The sequence below is a fragment of the Ambystoma mexicanum genome, chromosome 10 (genome assembly GCF_040938575.1).
Source record: "Ambystoma mexicanum isolate Mex_15411 chromosome 10, UKY_AmexF1_1, whole genome shotgun sequence".
NCBI lineage: Eukaryota > Metazoa > Chordata > Amphibia > Caudata > Ambystomatidae > Ambystoma > Ambystoma mexicanum.
Window position 1 is genome coordinate 1,447,032,213 of NC_090932.1, and position 20,094 is coordinate 1,447,052,306.

Here is a 20,094-nt window from a genome sequence, read left to right on the forward strand (position 1 = left end):
CTGACCCCCCCCCCCATCCCCGCATCGAAACATAAACTGCACTTCCACACAAAAACATTCAGGCAGACCCAATCCCCCACCCCTTATCTCAACATACACTGCACTTCCACACAAAAACAAACATTCAGGCAGACCCGACACCCCCCCTACCCACGCATCTCAACACACACTGCACTTCCACACAAAAACAAACATTCAGGCAGACCCGACACCCCCCCTACCCACGCATCTCAACACACACTGCACTTCCACACAAAAACAAATATTCAGGCAGACTCAACACCCCCCCTACCCACACATCTCAACACACACTGCACTGCCACACAAAAATAAATATTCAGGCAGACTCGACACCCCCCCCTACCCACGCATCTCAACACACAGTGCACTGTCACACAAAAATAAATATTCAGGCAGACTCGACACCCCCTCCACCCCCGCATCTCAACATACACTGCACTTCCACACAAAAACAAACATTCAGGCAGCCCTGACCCCCCCATCCCCGCATCGCAACATAAACTGCACTTCCACACAAAAACAAACATTCAGGCAGACCCGACCCCCGCCCCGCCACCCTGCATCTCAACATACACTGCACTTCCACACAAAAACAAATATTCAGGCAGGCCCGACACCTCACCACCCTGCATCTCAACATACACTGCACTTCCACACAAAAATAAACATTCAACCTGCCCCGAAACCCCCCCACCCCGCATCTCAACATACACTGCACTTCCACACAAAAACAAACATTCTGGCAGACCCGACACCCCCTGCCCCCTGCATCGCAACATACACTGCATTTTCACACAAAAACAAACATTCAGGCAGACCCGACACATCTCCCTCACACCCCCGCATCTCAACATACACTCATAAACATACAGGCAGGACAGACCCGACACACAAACATACTGGCAGGACAAAGACCTGACACACACACACAAACAAACAGCCCTCACCCCCCCCCCAAAATATGTACTTACCGGACGTGCTGGAAGGCAGGCTAGCTGGAATGCTGGTGAGGTTTGTATTACTACGGCTAGCATGGCAAGGCTGAAATGCCTTCCGGCATCCAGCCTTATTGACCATGCCAGCTGTAGTGCAGGCACTCCCTTGATGCAGCACACACACACTACATGGCTCGTAGGAGCTGTGTGGTGCATGTGGACTGAGTCAATGAGATTCAGTGTTTCGTCCAGCCCAGAAGACCAACAAAAATATGTACTTACTGGACGTGCTGGAAGGCAGGTTAGGTGGAACGCTGGTGAAGTTTGTATTACTACGGCTAGCATGGCAAGGCTGAAATGCCTTCCGGCATCCAGCCTTATTGACCACGCTAGCTGTAGTGCAGGCACTCCCTTGATGCAGCACACACGCACTACATGGCTCGTAGGAGCTATATGGTGCATGTGGACTGAGTCAATGAGAGTCAGTGTTTCGTCCAGCCCAGAAGACCAACAAAAATATGTACTTACTGGACGTGCTGGAAGGCAGGTTAGGTGGAACGCTGGTGAAGTTTGTATTACTACGGCTAGCATGGCAAGGCTGAAATGCCTTCCGGCATCCAGCCTTATTGACCACGCCAGTCGTAGTCCTGGCACTCCATTGGTGCAGCACACACGCACTACGTGGCTCGTAGGAGCTATGTGGTGCATGTGGACTGAGCCAATGAGGGTCAGTGTTTCATCCAGCCCGGAAGACCAACAAAGAGTTTTCCTAGTGGAGGGCGGCCGATGCTGCTTGCGGGCCTTACTCTATTAGGAAAGTCTTTGTTGCTGGTGGGCCGGACAAAACAGCATGTAAGGCTGCAACTGGCCCACGAGCCGTAAGTTGCGCACCCGTGCCATGGAGTGTTAAGAGTAACAAAGTGAGTGTATGGTGAAGAAGAAGTAATACAGTCTTCCTGGGGCATTCGGAAAACACACACACACACTATTTACTTGATGTGCTTTCAAGTGTATGGTTGTGGGTGGCTTAATATCTCAGAATGTGCGAGGGTAATTAGTGCAGTGTGTAGCCAATTGAGTATGAGTGCACTTACCTCTAAAGCGGTAGGCCCGCATTCTCCTCCCAACAAAATCACCGCCAGACAGAGCAACAAGATCATGAGCACTGCTTTATTTTAGCCTGCTTTCAGCCCTTGGAGCCCCACACGCCTTGACGCTCTCTTTGCAAATGATCATTTACCAGGATCCATGTATGTGCTGTTGACGGATTTTTTTTTTTCCCCAGCATTATAGGGTCCAGCTCCCTGATCGCCTATGCAGTATTTCAACGTTCAGTCAAAACCCCAGAGGTAAGACAAGTGCATATCTTTTGCTGCAGTGGGGCTCGAGCATTGCACTAGAGCAGGATGTAGGTAGCCCTGGATTCGTTCCCTATACCCGCAAGACTTGAGAGTGAAGCATTTATTTATTTATTTGTAAGCCCTTCAATTACCTGCTGACAAATGGCCGATCAGCCACACGAGCTTTGTTATCTGGCACCTTATTAACCGCAACACTTTATTAACCGGCACCTCATTTGCTGGTAATGTTAACACTTTTGGTGAAGAAAGTGCAGGATAGCAAAGTTTCAGAGCCGGATCACAAAGCAACCAGTTATGTGGCATGTGTGCTTATTTAGGGGGTTATTCAGGTTTTTCGATATCCTGTACCAATGGGCGCCCAGCGGTGCCGGATAATTGAGGCATTACTGTAGATTGCCAGGTTCTTGTTTTGCTGGCCTATAACACAGGGGGACAAATTAGTAATACTGGGGGATGATTTGGAATCTGAGATTTTCCAACAAGCAATGCAGTGGACTCAACTAGTTGTACTTGTATTCATTGGAATGCATGAATGACTTTGGCCAAAGTGCTGCACACACATTAACCCCTTAAGTGCCAGGCTATTATGCAAGTCTATGCAAAAAAGGACGAGCATACTCGTCCCTGGCACTTATTAAACGCAATACAAAAAAATGAAGATAATGAGAGTGCAAAAATAGCTCAATGGTTAGGACTCAGATGAGAAAAGTAGTGTGCTTTGAGACGGGCCCGGGAAAATGTGATAGGTAGATGAGGAACGGTTAGACAGCGGAGGAGAGTTCCAGGGAAGAGGTGCAAGAAGAGAGAAAGAGCGAAAGCCCAAGGAGGTTTGGGGACAACAAGACGAAAGGTCTTTAGAGAACTGAGAGAGGGAGCAGGAGCATAGAAGGAAACTAAGGAGGAGAGATAAGAAGGAGCCAGGCCATGGAGGCACTTAAAGACAAGAGACAGGAAGCGGAAAATGGTATGACGGAGGCAGAAAGGAGAGAGGAGAGGTAATGGAGACAGGGGGGAAAGAGAAAAAAGAACACAGATAGAGGAGTTATACATGGAGCGAAGGGGAGTAAGAGACCAACAAGAAGTGCCGAGCAGTAGTCAGGTCTGGAGAAGATTAGTGCAGTGATAAGAGAGGAGGCAACAAGGACGCCAAGATTACAGGCAGAGAGAAAGAAAGCTGAGATGGAGGAAATGAAAGAAAAGAGGGGTTTAGATTAACTAAAAACAGTAGCAAGAGCCTGGAGCTGGTACTTTTCTAAAAATTAAATACGTTTAAGATATAAAATAGGTGACCCCAGGGGTCAAAGTGTATTTTCACACATTGGGGTGCCACTGTAGTAGTTGCCCACATGCCTCAAATGCACACCTCTTCTGTTTTCCAGCTTTCCAGCTGTTCGCTTGTTCTTTTACCACATATTCTCCCCAGTTCCCGAATTCAGCAACATCTCTCCAGGCTCAGGTCGAAGGAGGCAGCCTCTAACTCAGGGCGCAAGTCGAGGGAAGCCGCGAGGGAACAGCGTGCGCTTCCGCCCGCCTGTTTTCTTTCAGAGGGCGGACACCGTCCAATGTGTCTTTTTTAAGAATTAAAAAAAAGAAGGTTTGCTCCCTTAATTTATAACAACGATAAAGTGTGTTGGCCTGCAAAGAACAGTACCGAAGTTGGGCTTCGAGCCCTTGCCATCAGCCGGAAGCCAGACACTTAACCACATGTGCAAATAAGTGTCTGCATTCAATTCACATGTGATGTGTTTCACATTGGCATTTCGAACTGCAGGTGCTAGCTCAGCATAGATGTTTAGCTTTAAAAGCTGTGTTACTCTTTCGGGTTATTTTGCAGGTGTTCTGTTCATGATTAAGATTCTAAATTAATGCTTATGTGTCGACCTTCTTATGCACCTTCTCAGAAATACCAATTGAATGAAATGTGCATAATCCACTTCGACATATTCACTTCCTGGAAAGTCACTTCCCATTGTGTATGTTAATGGGTTCCCCTCAATTTTCTTTAGGACTTTAACTGTAGCTCCTTGAATTCAAGCTGTCAGCCACTATTTGTTTTTCACGAGTATAACGCATCCAGTCAGCTTGTAGTGATAGGTCGTAAATGATGGCACAGCTGACTGTCTGTCTACTCCATTGGAAAGCTAGGGGGTAAATGATGGCACAGCTGACTGCCTGTGTACCCCATTGACAAGCTAGGCTGTAAATGATGGCACGGCTGACTGTCTGTCTACTCCATTGGAAAGCTAGGGGGTAAATGATGGCACAGCTGACTGCCTGTGTACCCCATTGACAAGCTAGGCTGTAAACGATGGCACGGCTGACTGCCTGTCTACCCCATTGACAAGCTAGGCCGTAAATGATGGCACGACTGACTGTCTGTCTACCCCATTGGCAAGCTAGGCCGTAAATGATGGCACGGCTGAAAATCTACCCCATTGGCAAGCTAGGTCGTAAATGATAGCACGGCTGACTGCCTGTCTAACCCATTGACAAGCTAGGCCGTAAATGATGGCACGGCTGACTGTCTGTCTACCCCATTGGCACGCTAGGCTGTAAATGATGGCACGGCTGACTATCTACCCCATTGGCAAGCTAGGCCGTAAATGATGGCACGGCTGACAGTCTGTGTACTCTATTGGCAAACTAGGCAGTAAATGATGGCACAGCTGACTGTCTGTCTACTCCATTGGAAAGCTAGGGGGTAAATGATGGCACAGCTGACTGCCTGTGTACCCCATTGACAAGCTAGGCTGTAAATGATGGCACGGCTGACTGTCTGTCTACTCCATTGGAAAGCTAGGGGGTAAAAGATTGCACAGCTGACTGCCTGTGTACCCCATTGACAAGCTAGGCTGTAAATGATGGCACGGCTGACTGTCTGTCTACCCCATTGACAAGCTAGGCCGTAAATGATGGCACGGCTGACTGTCTGTCTACCCCATTGGCAAGCTAGGCCGTAAATGATGCAACGGCTGACTGTCTGTCTACCCCATTGACAAGCTAGGCCGTAAATGATGGCACGGCTGACTGTCTGTCTACCCCATTGGCAAGCTAGGCTGTAAATGATGGCACGGCTGACTGTCTGTCTACCCCATTGGCAAGCTAGGCCGTAAATGATGGCACGGCTGACAGTCGGTGTACTCTATTGGCAAACTAGGCAGTAAATGATGGCACAGCTGACTGCCTATCTACTCCATTGGCAAGCTTGGGCATAAATGATGGCACAGCTGACTGCCTGTCTACTCCATTGGAAAGCTATGGCATAAATGATGGCACAGCTGACTGCCTGTCTACTCCATTGGCAAGCTGGTCCGTAAATGATGGCACGGCTGACAGTCTGTGTACTCTATTGGCAAACTAGGCAGTACATGATGGCACAGCTGACTGCCTATCTACTCCATTGGCAAGCTTGGGCATAAATGATGGCACAGCTGACTGCCTGTCTACTCCATTGGAAAGCTATGGCATAAATGATGGCACAGCTGACTGCCTGTCTACTCCATTGGCAAGCTAGGCCGTAAATGATGGCACAGCTGATTGCCTGTCTACTCCATTGGCAAACTAGGGCGTAAATGATGGCGCAGCTGACGGCCTGTCTACTCCATTGGCAAACTATGGCGTAAAGGATGGCACAGCTGACTGCCTGTCTACTCCATTGGCAAGCTAGGCCGTAAGTGATGGCGCAGCTGACTAGCACTTGTCCAACAATCGTCTAAGTATGAAGAGGCTGGAGATGCTGCGCATCTTTAAAAATAGGTATTTATGATTTACTTGATCACATATATAGCGCAAACCTGTCTGAGAAGTACCTGCATGCCGCACAGAGCAACTGAAATCTTACACATGCAGTAGGAATGTATTCAGTGGCTCCACTCCTGATGACCACCATGTTGGGCGAGCAACCCTCTGAACAGCCAAGTCTTCATTCTTTCCAGAAATGTTGAACCATTGAAGCCGTATGGACTTAGGGTGGATGCTATTCCACGGAGTCGGCCGCTAACAGTAGAAGCTTTGTTCATTGTTTTTACTGGCTGGCATTTGGTCCAGCCTCTCGATGTTGCAGCCAATGGAATTGCTCTGCTCTCCAGCGATTGCTCGCTCTTTAGCAAGGTATGGTGGCGCGTGGGTTGACACAGCCTGAAATGTAAAACAGGATGTTTTCATGACCCAGGCTGGAATTGGCAGTCACTGTCCTATGGCCGTACACTTTGATACCAGTGATTAAAAAATAAAAATAATGACCTGTCTGTCCAAGCTGCGCTACCTATGCTGTGACTGTTTGCCGACTCCCAAGCTGTTGTCATGCACTAGATGAGAAAATCACAACAACTCGGCCTGGACGTGTCAGCCTGCTGTGCCCGTTCCTCTGGATACTTTCATGCTCTGTTTCTTTGTCCTTCTTCTCAACCCCGCCCTCTGGCTCCAACTACCTACTCGCTTCAGACCCACAACACTGTTCCTTGAAACCGACATGCTCCTGCAGCCTTTTCCCATTGGCTCCTCCCTCCGTGTAGAGCTGGGAGAGCCAGGAGCCCGCTACGCTACCCGACCTAGGGAAATGGGTGTGCGGAACAGGTGGGATCTGGGTCAGTGGCTGCCGGGCTTATAAAGCTGGAGGCACAGAAAAGGGATATGAGGCACATTGGGGACTGAGAGAAGGGGCTGCAGGGACTGCGGGCTGAGACAAGAGGTTTGAGGGGAGAGATGTGAGGGAGCTAGGGGCAGAGAAAAGGGACGTGAGGGGGCGTGAGGCTAATAAAAGCGGTGTAAGTGGGATGCGGGCCAAAAAAGCAGCGATAGGTAGTTGAGGCCGAGAAAGAGGGTGAGGTCCAGAGAAAACGCACGTTTTGTGCAAGAAAGGGAACTGGTGACAGAGAGAGCAAGAGGATGAGGCTAGATATTGGTGATAGCATGACGGAAGGGAGGACTTCATTTACCTTTAAATTCGTTACTGCCCCGCCACGCTCGTCTACCATCACTACTCCCAGCCAATCAATGATCTTCAGCAAACACAACTATGTACTCTTTGTTTTGTAGGAATGCCTTACTTCGGAAGTCAGAGGAATTGTTCATTAGAATTTCTTAAGGTTATTTATAGCGCGCTTGACATACAGAGTTTTCTAAGCATGGACCCAGGGATCGAATTTCTTAAGGTTATTTGTAGCGCTTGACATACAGAGTTTTCTAAGCATGGACCCAGGGATCGAATTTCTTAAGGTTATTTGTAGCGCTTGACATACAGAGTTTTCTAAGCATGGACCCAGGGATCGAATTTCTTAAGGTTATTTGTAGCGCTTGACATACAGAGTTTTCTAAGCATGGACCCAGGGATCGAATTTCTTAAGGTTATTTATAGCGCTTGACATACAGAGGTTTCTAAGCATGGACCCAGGGATCGAACCTGTGTTGCTGCGTCGTCTTGTTTGTAAGGCGAGCGTATTGCCCCTGAGCTATCCTCCCAACTCCTATCAACTTGCATTATGTTATCTTAAAATGAACTAAATTCCACACTACGCTTGCTGGTCCATTCCAGCTTTATTTTCAATATTAACCATTTCACCTGTGCCTCACTAATAGTTTATTGAACCTGCTATACACCTGCAGGCAAAGACCAGAGTATCAAGGTAGCCGCAGGGCCAGTGAATGCAGTCTGGTGCCATAGCAGCACTGGACAATAACTTGTCATAGCAAGGAGTGAATGGCACTGTCTCTCTCAACCACCCGCACTGTGTTGGGGCGCATTTGTTTGGTACGAAAAATGTCACGTGACCACTTTTGCCATAAAGAAAAGACTTGCTACAAGTACAACTGAAAGGGATCAGTTGTACATGTAGCGAGCATTGTGCATTACACACCAGTGCCAAAGCCGGAGGTAAAAGGCAATGCTGTCCTCGCGGGCACTTTCTTTTCTTTCTTTCTTTTAAAGTATTCATTTGATCGGATGGCCACTACCAACCCCGTCCCCTCTAGACCACGCCCCCTCTGGCACGCCCACCCCAAACTCCTCACCCACCCCGTCCCTTGTGGAATCCCCCACTAAATTCTTTCCATTTCCACCACTGCCGGTACACCTTACTGGCCACTTATTAGACATCTTCCACTGCTTCCCCATGCCTTGTGTTAAGGTTTGGAATGTACACTTCGGTTATCAACATTCTTTAGAGTTAATTGCTTCTATAATGCATGGATATAATGATGATATATGCAGTGGAATTGGCGGGAAAGGAACTAGTGGTACTGTGGCTGTATCCCTCAAAGAAGGGAGTGGGATGCACTTTCAAGGCACCAAATTCCCATGCTTGCATGGGGTGTCCATACAATAAAACGTGGCACTGATTGGGGAGCTACGTGGTGGCAATGGCTCTGCCGGTGTCATTCTGTGTCCCACCCTGGCTGGCGGCATCTCTCGACGCACGGCTCCTCCACAGCGGAGTGTTCACCTCCGGGGGGGTGGGGACCGCGCTAGATTTCCCTACGCGCTACGTTGGCCCACTGCAGTAGCATCCACTTAGCTTTCCACACTCCTTGGGTACTACTCAGGCACAATTGCCTTGTAATCTGGGATGTATAATTACCACTGCTACTATGGGCTAACAGGATAAATAGTGCTTGCAGCCTGTTCTTTCGGGTCTGCACACATCGAAATTGTGTTGGGGGTCTTGCACTGCACCTCCCTGCTGTTCGATTCGTCTACTGCCCTACCTTTGCAGTTCCTGAAGCTCCTCGAAATGTAATGATTGTGGGAGGAGCCTTGTGCATGATTCCATAACATATCACAATAGAGCGTAGGAAAGATTTTCACTTATTCTCCTGTCACAGCTTTGGATGGGCTGGGTGGCTTTGGTCATTGGCAGCAGGGGAGTGGGTTGGTGTTGGTTCTGCCACAGTCATCCATCCCCCCTGCCCCCGCCCTCATCCCTGCTGTACACGAATCTCTGGTGTACTGAGTGGGGTATCAGGTAATATAATCGCGGCAAAAATGCCACGGTAAAAAAATATTGCGGCAAAAAGGCCGCCGTTTGACCCAGTGAAAGTGTGCCCCATTATACCATTTAAGGGGAGCGGGGCTTGCAGGGGTGTCCCCCGCATGTTTTACATGGACTGCGGCGCAAAAAACAGCAGCATTTTTGCCACAATATTTTGTTACCACAGCAATTTTTGCCGCGATTATATCACATGGAACCCTGAGTGGCTGGTGATATGATATGGCATTTGTAAGGCACCTATACACAAGTGTTTCAAGGCGCGATGAGGTAAGGGAGGGGAACAAAGGGAGGATAGACAACGATCCTACTAGGCCAGGTGTCATTCAGATCGCGCAAGTGTGGGGGAGGGGGCAGGGACAGTGCAGTACATGGGAACAGATAAAACAATAAGTAAAGTAAGGGCCATCATGTGGCAAGTGCATGGGTAAGTGCAGACATCAGGTGCCAAGGGCTGGTAGGGGGACTGTAGGGATACATAAACAGTCCCCAAGTGAGGGGGTTGTTAGGTGGGCAGTGCAGATGTGTGGCACTGGCGGGGGAGGGATCTGGGTCTGAGATCAGAGGGTGTCCAGGTAGCGGGTGAAATTCCGGTAAGACCAAGGAGGACAGCAGAGAAGGAGGAGAAAAAGCAGAAGCAAAGAGAAAGGTTTTGAGGTGCTTCCGGAACCGGAGATGGTTCTCCTTAAGTTTAAGGAAGGCAGGGAGGCTGTTCCAGAGGGAGGCACCAGCCGAGAAAAAGATCTACCACCAACTCGGTGCTTAGAGAAGCGACTGACTCTGAGGGAGTTGGAGGCGGATGAGCGGAGAGCTCGAGAAGGAAGATATTTAGGGAGAGAGAGTTGAAGGTATTGAGGCCCCAGAGAGCCTTGTGGATGATGCCGAGGGTTCTGAACTTAATCCTCGCAGCCACTGGGAGCCAGTGCAGAGATTTCAGTCCTGGAGAGATACGATCCCTGGGCTTGAGGCCAAGGACAAGTCTCGCAGTCCTGTTCTGGATAAGTTGCAGAGGGCGGAGAGTAGGAACAGGCAGATTTAGAAAGAGGCTGTTGCAATAGTCCACCTAGAGAGAACCAGAGCTCTGGAGACAGTGAGTTTCTGGGGGAAGGAGAGGAAAGGGAGAATACCTCTGAGGAGGTGCAGCTGGTAGTGTGACTTGTCAGAGATGTAAGGGGAGAAGGAGAGTGTGGAGTCGAAGATGACCCCAAGGTTTCTAGCCTTGCAGGTGGGAGCAGGAATAGGGCCAAGAGAGGCCGGTCAGAGAGCTACAGGAAAGGAAGGAGTGGGGGTGCTGATGAAGAGAATCTCATTCTTACTGGCATTAAGTCAGAGGCCACGAGGTCACTGGCGGCACACCACACCTGGATAGCAGACAGTCAGATATAAGGGAAAGAGAGGAGGAGGCCGAGGGTAGCCTGAAAATGAGCTGGGTGTCATCCGCATAGCACAGAAAGTTGGGGCAAAGAGCGGCGATGCGGTGGGCAAGGAGTGCCAGGTATTCGTTGTACAGCCAGGGAGAGAGGTTAGACCCCTGGGGGACACCACAAATAGCACTGTGGCACTGTATATCTGCCTGTCAGGTCGGGTCATGTGGGCCTGGGGTCGGTAGGGCCAGTGCAACATGGTGCAGTTTCGGGAGGCAGCATTGGTGGACAGTAGCTGAAGAGTGCGAGGGTGCGCCATGTTGTGCCTGTCATCATTGACTCTGCCCCATTGTTGTGGCGTCTCTTTTCATTTGGTGTGAATGTCACTTATTAGAGACTCCAATGTGCGCAGTTAAATCCGGGTACAATTAAATGATTTGCCTGGGATCGCGCTCTTTGGCTGGGCAGTGAAGCAAGGGTTTTGGCCCACTTTGCAATTTGAGTACATGACCAAGTGCATTCTGGGATTTGCTTGGTACAAATGTGTACGGTTTGGAGTTCAAGTCTACAATGGCTCTGTGTTATCGAGTTTGCCTGCAGGGAGCATAGGTTGTGGAAGCCTGAGGACATGCGAGTCCTTGTAGAAACATGTTGAGCTACACGAGCATCACTGTAGCTTTTTCTTTCATATCCAGAAAGAACATTGGATGATTGATAAATAAAACCTCCCCCCTGCCAAGCTAGTAGAAATCATGGGCATGGGCACATCTTTAGAGGGGGCTTTATTCTGTTCATATTTCTGGTCAAATGGTGCTGTTTAGGGGGTCTTTCAGTTTGAAATGTGGAAGCCATCATGTATAAGAAAAGGTTTACTGGTGACAAAAGAAGTGTGTCTGCAAAGTCATCAAGAGGCACTGGCTGTGTGTGTCTCTCAGCCATGCCATAATGTAGGACAGGCGGAGTGCTCGAAGGTCAGTGCTGATTTTAAATATGTCTACCCTTTGGTGACGCTTTACACTTTGCAATGGAAATGAACTGGTGTAAAGAATACCTATGCATTACACTTGCACCTCTGCATTTTCAGTGCATTGCTGTCAAAACGAGTACAAAAATCCCCAACCCGCACGCTCCAGATGCTTCCCGCACAAATGGACTTTTATTTATTTATTTTATTTATTTCATTTAAAGCATACGGTTAAAATACAAAACTTTCACCAATTTAATATGTAAAACATGTACAAGAATAAAATAATTAAAACAAAACACATCAAACAATTATAAAAGTTAAATTCAAAGTTCGATAGATTTAAATTTAAATTCAATATTTGCAGCAAAGCCAGATTCTATACGTTGCTGTTATAAAAATGGAATCAGCACTATAGAAAGTATTCCAAAATTGGTTGCCCACAATTGCTGCAATGTTATGTACAAATTCCTTATAGCTGGCAGGACTTTTGGTAGCCCAATCGTGCAGGAAATAACCCAATCTGGCAGCCCTGCTTGCGTAGCAGGAAGATCCTGCTTGCCCTCTTTCCTCTTCCCAGGCCATAGCTGGTCATCACAGCAGTTACTGTTGGTGCCATAAGCAACATACAAATGAGGGCACAATGAGAGCTAAGGAGGATATGCCCCAGCCCAAAATTTCCAACACAAAAACTGGGCAAAAACACCTACAATCTAGGTATCTGCAACATCACATACAAACAATTAGGAGGTGAGTGCCTCAGCTGCCGGGCAGTGAGAGCGTGGTGATTTCAAAACAGTGAAAGATTTGCAAGAACAGGGGTCGCGCTACGTGCCAACTTGGGGATTTGAATGTCCGTCTCATTGGATGTAGAGGCTGCATCAGGGTTGAAAGGAATTTATTTTGTCAGAGCCACCATGATACCTTTAGTCTAAGACTCACGGATTAAAATGCAGTGCATACTAAGTATTAATTACATGGTAAGTCGCGCTGTTAGTATATCAAATACACATTATAAAGGCCGCCCTGAGGAAAATGGTTACAAAAGAGACAATTTCACCGCTGAAACCGGTCGACACACAGGCAGAGATGGCATCTTAATCAACTGCCACTAACTATATTTCGCTTGGCATTCGGGGGATAAGTAAACTACCCCCTCCGAGGCGATCAAGTGAGTCTTTAGATTTTAATATGTAGGTCTTTTAAAACTTGTGAACCCAGACTATCGGCTAATAAAGGTTTCAAGTTTGCCAGAGATGGTTTCTGGGACCCACATGGTGTTTTAAAAAGGGATGTGGGAGTGAGGCTAACAGGAGGGGAAGTGATGTAGCATAAACTGTGACATGGCAAAACCTGGCATGCAGCTGATATAATCTGCCCACTGTGACACAGGCGGTAGGCACCTCAGCGCCCGCCAGGGAGATTTGAGGAGAGGCAGAGTCAGACAGCAGCTTGTGTTGCCCTCCTCTCTCTTTACCCCGAGTGGTCTAAATGGGAAGAGGATCATCACTCTCCTACTAGATGTTTCTATGTGATGTTGCACTACCTAGATTGGCGATGTGTTGGCCCAATTTTTATATTTGACACGTGTGCCAAAAACCCAGTTGATTATACGGCCCGTGGGGAAAATTCATGTTTAGGGTGTTAGACCACACCTAGTCATTTTACCTTCTGCTTTGTAATTTCATGATCACCCCTTCATTTTTAGGGTGGTTTTACGGAACACTTTCAGGGATACTCAGCTAAGGTTGGCTAATAGCTATCAAAATTGAACTTTGTGTGTTAACTGTTTTAATTTAGTGACATTGGGCCTCATTACAAGTCCGGCGGTAGCCGTGCCGGTAAAACCGGCAGGTTGCCGCCGGACTTGCACATTTTCCCAGCCCCTGGCTTCACGGCTTCACCAGAGCATTACAGTACAGCCCCGGCATTCCACGAAGTCAAGCGCCGGTACTTGTAAATCCCCATTCCCATGGGACTGGGGAGCACGGAAGCACCAGCACTGTGTGCAACAGTGCCAGTGCGTCCATGTAAGTCTGCAGGCGGCCGCCCGCAGACTCAGAGTGTGCCACTCTGGTAACAATAGTGCCGGTATGATTACCGGCACCGTTGTTACCAGACCGGCACACTTGTAATGAGGCCCATTGATTATACATTAGCGGTGCAGTCAAACATACTTTTCAAAAGTTAAATTGTTGCATTGTTATGTGTGGTGATTATCCGTTTTCTTCAGCTAGTTTGCCATTGCAAAGATCATGTACAAAGTTTGCAAATGCTTTGGGATGTGTTTTGGGTGGGGAGGAATTGCAGTGGGTGGGAATGGGCATAGGGGCTGACATGGGTCTTTGCGAGATGCTTGCTGTTTACAGTAGCCATCAACAGCATAGGTCTTGTCAGAGTGTGTTATAAAAGCACCCTTTTTAGTTTTAGCCATTAGGTAGGCACTGCCAATAAGCCGTAACTGTTGGCATGGGAAGTACAGCTAGGAGAAAGATGGGATGTGTGGAGGGACAGCAGTGTTGTTTGGCTTTTTACCCACCTATTGACCACTCATGGCCATGTCAGCCCCTATGCCCATTCCCACCCACTGCAATTCCTCCCCACCCAAAACACATCCCACTGGCATCTTTCTGAGCTAGCCTTGTCCTTTTTATATGATGCCAAGTACCTTTTCTGAAGGGTAATAGCTTAACTATAGTTAAGGTCCAATCCTGCAATGTAAACACATGTTGAGTAATGATCCGCCATTGTCAATGGTGTTTGACTCTTGTGCACTATTTGTTTCCAGATTCATTGATGAGTCACCTAATGTAGTTATTTCTGAAGACACATTAACCCCTGTCGGGAGGGGCGTGGCAAAAGATCACAAACACGTGATTTTTGGCTGTGATGTGTTTTGTTTATTAAGGGCGGGTCCGTGTGTGTGACTCTGTTGCCTTTTTTAGAGCAAGCAGTGTCTTCATCGGCTGCAGCATAATGAATAGGGCTCTTGGGATGCTTGGCCCAGTGTAATAGTCCCACTGCGGAGGCCAAGTCGGCGCGTTCTTAATGGTTTCATGGTGACACTTGTAATGACTGTTTAAATTGGATCAATCGGATTACCGAAGGTGTTGTCAGGTTGTCCAGGGAAAGCAGAGGAGAGGGAACAAAAAGCCGAGAGGGATTATACCAAAGCCCACGCTGGTCCTAAAAAGCCAATTTAGCGGGGACTTGGTAACCTCTCAAGCACCCTGCACCCCTGAACACAAGAACACTCTGCTCACTCTGCTCAATCTGCGTGCTCCGCGTGGAGTGCAGCTTTTGAAGGAGTCACTGCCTCTCCCAACAGAAAGAAAAAAAGAAATGGCAAACAGACTGCAGTCCAATCCAAGTCGGCTTACAGGACAAGGCAACGGCAGCCCGCAGACAGAAGAACACTCTGCTCACTCTGCGTGCTCCGTGTGGAGTGCAGCTTTTGAAGGAGTCACTGTCTCTCCGAATGGAGAGAAAAAAAGAAATGGCAAACAGACTGCAGTCCAATCCAAGTCGGCTTACAGGACAAGGCAACGGCAGCCCGCAGACCTAAGAACACTGCTCACTCTCTGCGCTCCGCATGGAGTGAGGTTTTTGAAGCAGTCAGTACCTCTCCCAACTGAGCAACTGAGAGAAAAAAAAACAGCAAACAGACTGCAGTCCAATCCACGTCGGCTTACAGGACAAGGCGAAGGCAGCCCGCAGACAAATGAACACTCTGCTCGCTCTGCGTGGAGTGCAGCTTTTGAAGGAGTCACTCACTGCCTCTCCCAACTGAGAGAAAAAAGAAATGGCAAACAGACTGAAGTCCAATCCAAGTCGGTTTACGGGGCAAGGCAACGGCAGCCCACAGACACAAGAACACTCTGCTCACTCTGCGTGCTCCGAGTGAAGTGAGTCTTTAGAAGGAGTCACCACCTCTCCCAATGCACAGAAAAAAAGAAATGGCAAACAGACTGCAGTCCAATCCAAGTCGGTTTACGGGACACGGCAACGGCAGCCTGCAGACACAAGAATAGCTTAACCATAGCTGTAAACCTCTTCTAGTGTAATCAGAATGTCTTAACCAAGTGTGCACTCAGGCACTTGAGTTTTGAGCAAAATGTTTGTCCTTGCCTTGAATTCCTGTTAAAAGCAAGAATTGGTAAAGCCAACAGTGCTGGCTCTTGTGTAGACATTAGATAGGCATTTGCCAGGCACTGCCATAACATGCTCAGTTATCAAGACCATTTGTGAGCTGCTGTCATCTTGTGGCCAAGACCTACCATTATGGCAGTACCGAAAAAGGCCTGTCCCATGTCTGCACAAAATGCAACACTAGTGGCTTTGCCAATGCTTGTTTTCCCTGTGTTTGTCATTATGCTCGGCCGGGCGAAGAGACATGTGTTGCCTTTTCAGTTTGCGTTGCATAAGCAGGGATTCTCCAGGGCTAGCTTGCTCTGCGTTATACCTGCCGCTGATGTGGGTTTATTAGTGCTGTAATGGAATCTGTGAGCTTGGAAAAATACTGGGATTGTGCAAACTTGGAATTCAGAGGACCGTGCAGATTTAGAGAGTTGCTGTTCCGCAAGGGAGCGATACTTTTCCTAAAAGCAGCACATTTTGTGAAAGAGAAAATATGGCATAATGACCTCCTGCATGTATCTGATTTATAGCCTGATAATGGCCCTAGTGGCTGTCGGTAATGCACGCTAGACTCAGAAGGGGCATTCCCCTGACAGAGACCTTCTTTTGCATTACCATAATAAGGAGTTAAAATACTGCACCTGTGAGGTGTCATTAACAACAACTGCACAAGCCTTTCGTGCATATGCAAAGCATTTCTCGGGTGGCAACACCACTTTTCTGATTTACTGAAGGCTCAACAACACTTTTGTAAATCCGAAAAAACTGGCAGACTTTTAAGAAATGCTCGCCGTGACACTGGTGCACACGCTGTCCCCACAGTGATAGATTTGATCAGCTTTTGCAGCCCCCCTCGGATCCTTCCACCGACCCCAGAATGGTGGTGCTAGAAGAGAGAATGTCGGTGCTGCATATTACGTTTCCCAAGAGCTCAGAATCTGTCTCTGAGAGTATGAAAACTGATAGTAAATTGGGATTGTTAAAATGGCAATATATTGAGGAAGGCCATCGCAAAACCAGGAACCTATTACTGGAATATATAACTGAATTCACTGGGATTTTGTTAAACTGCCAATACACTAGGATTATGCAGACAGTACATAGACTGACATTTTGAAAATAAATTGGGACTATACTTGGATTGTGCAATAGTGAAACGGGAGTAATTGTTGTATTGGTATTTATTTAAAGAACAGGATGTCATTTCCAAATAAATTACATACAAAGAAGGTAATAACAGAGGAGTACCCAGTGAACATCTCATCAAGGAAAATGCTACCCGGGGGCGACATTTCCCCAAATATATACACTCAGTAAAATCAAACACTTCCCCCAAATATTCTATGATTGGAGTTTATAATCGGAAATTACACCCCTTCTAGAATCTTTGGGGAAAGTAATTGGGGGTCAGGAAAAGAAATTTGCATCGCTGATGACATTTTTCAGGTGACATATTCACATGGAACCGCAGAGGTAGTCCTGGGATAAAGTGCCTTGACACGAGAGCATTGTCTTATTGAATGATGAATGCCAGGTGGTAAAATGGTAAGGATCGTAGCATAAACCAGGGGCAAGGACTGTAGGATAGTGACATATTTTTAACATTGGGAGCCTGAGGTCAGCATAGTGTACTGAATTTGTGAAATCGTAAACGGCTAGTTTTCTGCATGCCAGGATACTGAACACATAAGGAACATGCCGGGATTACAACAATTGGAATATGTGGCATAGTATAACTGGGTAACATGCTTGGTTCGTCAAACTGTTAGTGCCCTGTGATTTTAAACAAGCCTGTTCAATGTCTGGATTGCCAGTTCCAATCCATCGACCGATTTGGCAAAATCACCTAAATTAACTGCAATTGCCATGAATGCCTATGCTTCTTCTCCCAAACGACACGTAAGCTTCTCTTCAAGTGATGCTTCTTCTTTAGATGACCTTAGCATTGAACCTAAGTTTATGATTCTTCTCAAAGCTCTGTTCTCGCTTTCTAACACGATGCATAAAGATCAGCAGATAATAAAACAGGACTTGGATGAGATCTCAGAGCTGCTGATCACCAGGCAGATCACATCCATACCTGCTAGAAATTATGAGGTTACCAACTAGGCAGCCAAGGCACACACCTCACTAATTGTTATCCAAACTATGCAGGATCGTGAATGCATAAATGACACAGAAAACCTGATAGATCCTCATACATGTCCGCAGCAGCAAGAAAGTGCAGCATTGGAAAAGCAATTGAAACCTACTTTGCCTAGTAAAAAGTGCACGTCAAAATCAAAGAAATGCGCAGCAAATGTGAAGAACCCCAGAAAAGCAGCAGTGGGTAGACAAGTCTTAGCCACAGTATTTCCAAGCAGCCTTACTTGCCAGGAAACTGCAAAGAAGTTTATTATCAGATCAAATAGGTCTTATGAAGGCAAGACAAAGGCCAAACAAGGCTACATACCTGGCATCCAATTGAAGAACACGACCAGCCTGCAAAGAGAACCAAGGATGTTCACTAAGTCAACTAAAAAGAACTTCTTCGACTCAATGTCAAATACAAAAAAAGATAATAAGAAGCCTACTTCATCTGAGGGGAATTGAGACTTGGGCTCTAGGCTCCATCATGAAGATAATAACATTCTATATTGACACTTCGGTCCTAATAGAGGAAGAGAACTGTAATATGTTAGATCTTGACCTTATCTCATCTCAAACAATCAATGCTCCCTCAAGATACAAATAATTGACTCGGCTAGCCCTTTCTTGAACCGCTCAAATGTATTGGAATTGCTCCAACAAATCACTTTATTAAAAATGATTGCCACCCACGACATAAAACAGGGTGAAATTCCCCAAAAATCGTGGGAATGAAACTGGGCGGCTGTTCACTTTGACACTAGTTGTTGGTTACTGTTTTCCCACCAAGCTTATCAATTACCACAACTTGTTAATGCGAAGGATGATGAGCTATACTTCACCTGTACGAATGGAGTACAGCACTCATGGATTGATTTTGTCTTAACTATCAGTAACAGCTTTTCGAATATTAGTAACTTTAACCTCTTCTCAAATGATTTAAGTGATCATGTTGTTATTGAAGTCACAATTGATCTTGACGTAGTGCAACCTGGTAGACAATTGGTTGGGAAATGTACAGTTAATAATGGTAGTAATAGAATAAGGTGGATGGAACGAAATGTATCTGGAATTGGTTTCAAACTGCTATCCGCGTTGATGAAAGGAAATGCTATGAATTTTATAAATGTTGTGTCTTTGTATCAGATTTGTAACAAAGCAGATCCCAGCTTTCTTAGGTTGACATGGCAGGTTTATTTCCAGCTTCATAGGCATCTTTATAGCAGTCAATCATGTTACATTTAAGTTACATATAAGACAATAAAACACTGGCACCCCATCACCCAGGCAGAGGGTAGACCAACTGACCAGGTTAGAACATTCACCCATGCATTCCATCACTCAGGCATAAACACTCCACATGACATCACAACATTCCTTCTGCAAAGCCAAGCCATACACAACACATCTCCTCCCCTTACATTGCACATCACACACAGCGCAAGACATTACACAACACATCTCCCCTCTTCCGACAACAGCGCAAGACATTACACAACACACCTCCACACACACCAACATAAGACATTCACACCGACTCACATCATCAGGGCTAGCACGTAACACGTGCTTTAACAGTCTGCCACTCACCTCATACCCGATGCACTGGCCAGGCACACTGGGACCAACAACCAATATCACTGTCACACTCCGGACCCTGATGAGGGTGGAAAGAGTCATAGAAGGGCACACAGTACAGCTAAACACAGCGGCATGTGCACATAGAAGAAAAATAAATTATTTGTAGTGAATAAAGCACAAAGTCGCCGTAATGAGTGACCATGCAATCCCTAATACCATAGCCACACCCATACCAAAACCAGGGGGGGCTACCACCCGTACACACATACCCGTAACCATGCGTGACTTATACTGCAGTCACAGCCCTACACATACTGGGGGCGCTACCACCCAGATACCAAACTATTGACCTCGCATGACAAACCTCAGTCACGTCCTGACAATTGGTGGCGCTACCACCACACACAGTCATACGTGAGATAACCATGCATAACCTCAATATAGTCATGCCCCGACATAACTGGTGGCGCCACCACCAAAAACACACGTACACTGTTTAACCATGCGTGACTCATCACAGCCACACCCATACCAAAACCGGGGGCACTACCACCCGTACACACATACCCCTAACCATGCGTGACTTATACTGCAGTCACAGCCCTACACATACTGGGGGCG

At 47.1% G+C, this 20,094-nt stretch overlaps 1 protein-coding gene across 1 annotated transcript in view; it reads left to right on the plus strand.

The window, feature by feature from the left end:
• TMEM116 (transmembrane protein 116) overlaps nt 1-20,094 on the plus strand; it is a 378,731-nt gene that overhangs the window by 168,308 nt on the left and 190,329 nt on the right. Inside the window, exon 3 of the mRNA XM_069619504.1 lies at nt 2,242-2,305. Coding sequence (XP_069475605.1) covers nt 2,242-2,305 — 64 coding nt within the window. The remainder of the gene's footprint in view (nt 1-2,241; nt 2,306-20,094) is intronic.